Source organism: Octopus bimaculoides, chromosome 30, assembly GCF_001194135.2.
Source record: "Octopus bimaculoides isolate UCB-OBI-ISO-001 chromosome 30, ASM119413v2, whole genome shotgun sequence".
Lineage (NCBI taxonomy): Eukaryota > Metazoa > Mollusca > Cephalopoda > Octopoda > Octopodidae > Octopus > Octopus bimaculoides.
Window position 1 is genome coordinate 5964370 of NC_069010.1, and position 3244 is coordinate 5967613.

At 42.8% G+C, this 3244-nt stretch overlaps 1 protein-coding gene across 1 annotated transcript in view; it reads left to right on the forward strand.

The window, feature by feature from the left end:
• LOC106881886 (vacuolar protein sorting-associated protein 53 homolog) overlaps window positions 1-3004 on the forward strand; it is a 15510-nt gene extending 12506 nt beyond the window's left edge. Inside the window, exons 13-17 of the mRNA XM_052978105.1 lie at window positions 437-585; window positions 1272-1341; window positions 1807-1892; window positions 2364-2415; window positions 2750-3004. Of these exons, the coding sequence (XP_052834065.1) occupies window positions 437-585; window positions 1272-1341; window positions 1807-1892; window positions 2364-2415; window positions 2750-2986 (594 nt within the window). The 3' untranslated portion in view covers window positions 2987-3004. The remainder of the gene's footprint in view (window positions 1-436; window positions 586-1271; window positions 1342-1806; window positions 1893-2363; window positions 2416-2749) is intronic.
• The last annotated feature ends 240 nt before the right edge of the window (window positions 3005-3244 follow it).

Consider the following 3244-nt stretch of genomic DNA (forward strand, 5'->3'; position numbering starts at 1 on the left):
GAGTGTTTATTGAGCGAAAACACCTAAAATTCCACAAGGCTCCGGCAGGGGATGGTGGCGAACCCTGCTGTACTCTTCTACCACAACTTTCTCTCACTCTTACTTCCTGTTTCTGCTTTGTGCCTGTAATTCAAAGGGTCAGCCTTGTCACACTCTGTGTCACGCTGAATATCCCCCGAGAACTACGTTAAGGGTGCACGTGTCTGTGGAGTGCTCAGCCACTTGCACGTTAATTTCACGAGCAGGCTGTTCTGTTGATCGGATCAACTGCAACCCTCGACATCGTAAGCGACAGAGTGCCAACAACAACAACAGTCATGGCCAAAGGTTTGGAACATAGGTCTGGAAATTAGAATTTATATATTAAATTTAAAACTGTTATTATTGTTATATTAATCTAGATGTCTATTTTCTTTGTGCTACACTTTTATTTCAGATGTCTTGGTCAACCGTTGAGACCGTGGGAGACCAGAGTGGTTACGTCACTGCTATTACGTCTCACCTGAAACAGAACCTGCCAATCATCCGCGACAACCTTGCGTCATCTCGCAAGTACTTCACACAGTTTTGTGTAAAATTTGCAAAGTGAGTTACCCTTCATTTTTCTTTTTTTCTATTAACCCCTAAAAAAAAAACCATAGGGAAACCTATGTTTTGGGGAACCTGTAGCTTGCCCAAGCTTATTTAGTGAAGTGGGGCGGGGTGGAGGAACTTAGGAGAGTCAACAGGCATCAGATATTGTGTAAGAAAATATACAGGGGAAGAAAAAGGGACGACTGTTTTGTTTGTGGATGGATGAACAGAATGAAAGGAAGTTACAAAGGTGAAATGGTGATTCAGGAAAATCCCTTAAACAGGGGTTGAGAGGCTAAAGTATGCTAGAGGGACGCACACAGGTGTCTTGCTGTAGAAGAGATACATGGCTACTTTACATTATACTAGCTCTATAGCCCGGCTTTGCTCGGGATTAAGTTAGGATGGCCGCAGTCAAATTACTGAAACAAGTAAAAGAGTAAAGAGAGTACAAAAAAGTGAGTACAAGGGGAAATTCCAGGCATCAGTGATTGAAAAAAAATGAATAGCACAACCACATCAGGGACCAGGATTGGATGTGGAAGTTGACTGATTGGGATTGGTTGTTCAACCATGTCAGAGGATGGTGTTGGTCATGGTGGTGATGATGATGATGATGATGATGATGATGACTTCTACAAACTCAAACACAGGTACGATTACATACTGACATTCACCTCTTTCTCTTGTCTTTTCAGCACTTTCATTCCAAAGTTTATTACACACATGTACCGTTGTAAACCAGTCAGTACTGTGGCAGCTGAACAGGTGAGTATTTAAACGCATTGTGCGAAGGTGCATGGCGCTGTGGTTAGTGCGTTGGGCTTGCAGTTATGAGGTAGTGAGTTTGATTCCTGGACTGGGCTGTGAGTTGTGTTCTTGAGCAAGACACTCTATTTTTCACGTTGCTCCAGTTCCACTCAGCTGGTGCCACATCACTGGTGCCAAGCTGTATCATGGCCTTTGCCTTTCTCTTGGTTAACATCAGTGGTGAGGAGAGCGGGAGGCTGGTATGCATGGGCGACTGCTGGTCTTCCATAAACAACCTTATCAAATCCACTCACAAAGCTTTGTTCTGTCCAGGGCTGCAGTAGAAGACATGTGTCCAAGGTACCACACAGTGGGACTGAACCTGCGACCAGGGGGGGTTACAAAGCATGCTCCTTTTTTTGCAGACCCCTACCTTTTGTTTTTCTTCTCACTTACTCTCCAAATATTCTATTCTTTTTCAAGCTACTCCTAGACACACACTCACTGAAGACTGTGCTACAGGATTTACCATCTTTGGGTTCACGGGTTCTGAGAAAAGCCCCCGCAAGGTATGTGTATTGTCCCCTTACATTTCATACATGCATTTGTGGTTGTTGCGTGTGTGTGTGTATATATATGTACATGTGTGTGTGTATGTGTGCATAGGTTTATATGTTAACCAGGGTTGTATATTCCAGGTGTCGTGGAGGTGCAATGGCCCAGTGGTGAAGGCAGCGGACTCGCGATCATAGGATCGCAGTTTCGATTCCCAGACCGGGCGTTGTGAGTGTTTATTGAGCGAAAACACCTAAAGCTCCATGAGGCTCTGGCACGTGGGGTGGGGTGAACCCTGCTGTACTCTTTCACCACAACTTCCAGCACGTCCAATACAACAACCATCATGCACCATTGATGTTAGCGTGTTGTAATTGAATTTATTTCAACTTCTGATGACTGAAGCTATGTTATGCCATAAATAGATGTTATATATATGTAATTAAACCAATTTATTTTCATTGCTTTTAAATCTTCTCTTGTAGTTTCACCAAAATTGTCAATAAAGGAATGACAAAAGCAGAAATGGTTCTAAAAGTGAGTTTTTTTTGTTTTTGTTTTTTTCTTCGTTTCTCTTCTTTGGACCTTTTTCCATGCCACCCTACCTGAGGCCCCAATTCTCACTTCCTGTTCTATGAGAGGAAGCGTTTTGGTTTAAAGTAACAATAAAAATAATCCTTTCAACTATAAGCACAAGGCCTGCAATTTGGCGGGGCGGGGTAGTCAATTACATCGACCCCAGTGCGTAACTGGTACTTACATCATTGACTTGGAAAGGATGAAAGATAACGTCGACCTTGGCAGAATTTGAACTTGAAATGCTGCTAACGATGATAATGATGATGATGATGATGATTTTTATTTGTTCCAGATGGTGATGTCCCCTCATGAGCCAGCCCAAGCATTTGTCGACAACTACATGAGGCTTCTCACTGATTCGGACCTGGCAGAATTCCAGAAAGTCTTAGAAATGAAGGTACGTAAATTTGCTCATCTGTCAAACCCCTCTTTCTTGATGACATACAGAAAGACGTACACATGTATGCTTATATACACACACACACACACATACATACATACAAACATACACACAATTTGTCTCTGTTAACTACATCCCAAAGATGAAGCCTTGTATCTTTGTTGGAAACGGGTTCCCTCCTCAGTGGAAGATTTATAATGAGTGGCTGTCTGGTAAGTAGCTTGCTTACCAACCACATGGTTCCGGGTTCAGGCCCACTGCGTGGCACCTTGGGCAAGTGTCTTCTACTATAGCCTTGGGCCGACCAAAGCCTTGTGAGTGGATTTGGTAGACGGAAACTGAAAGAAGCCGGTCGTATATATATATATATATATATATATATATATA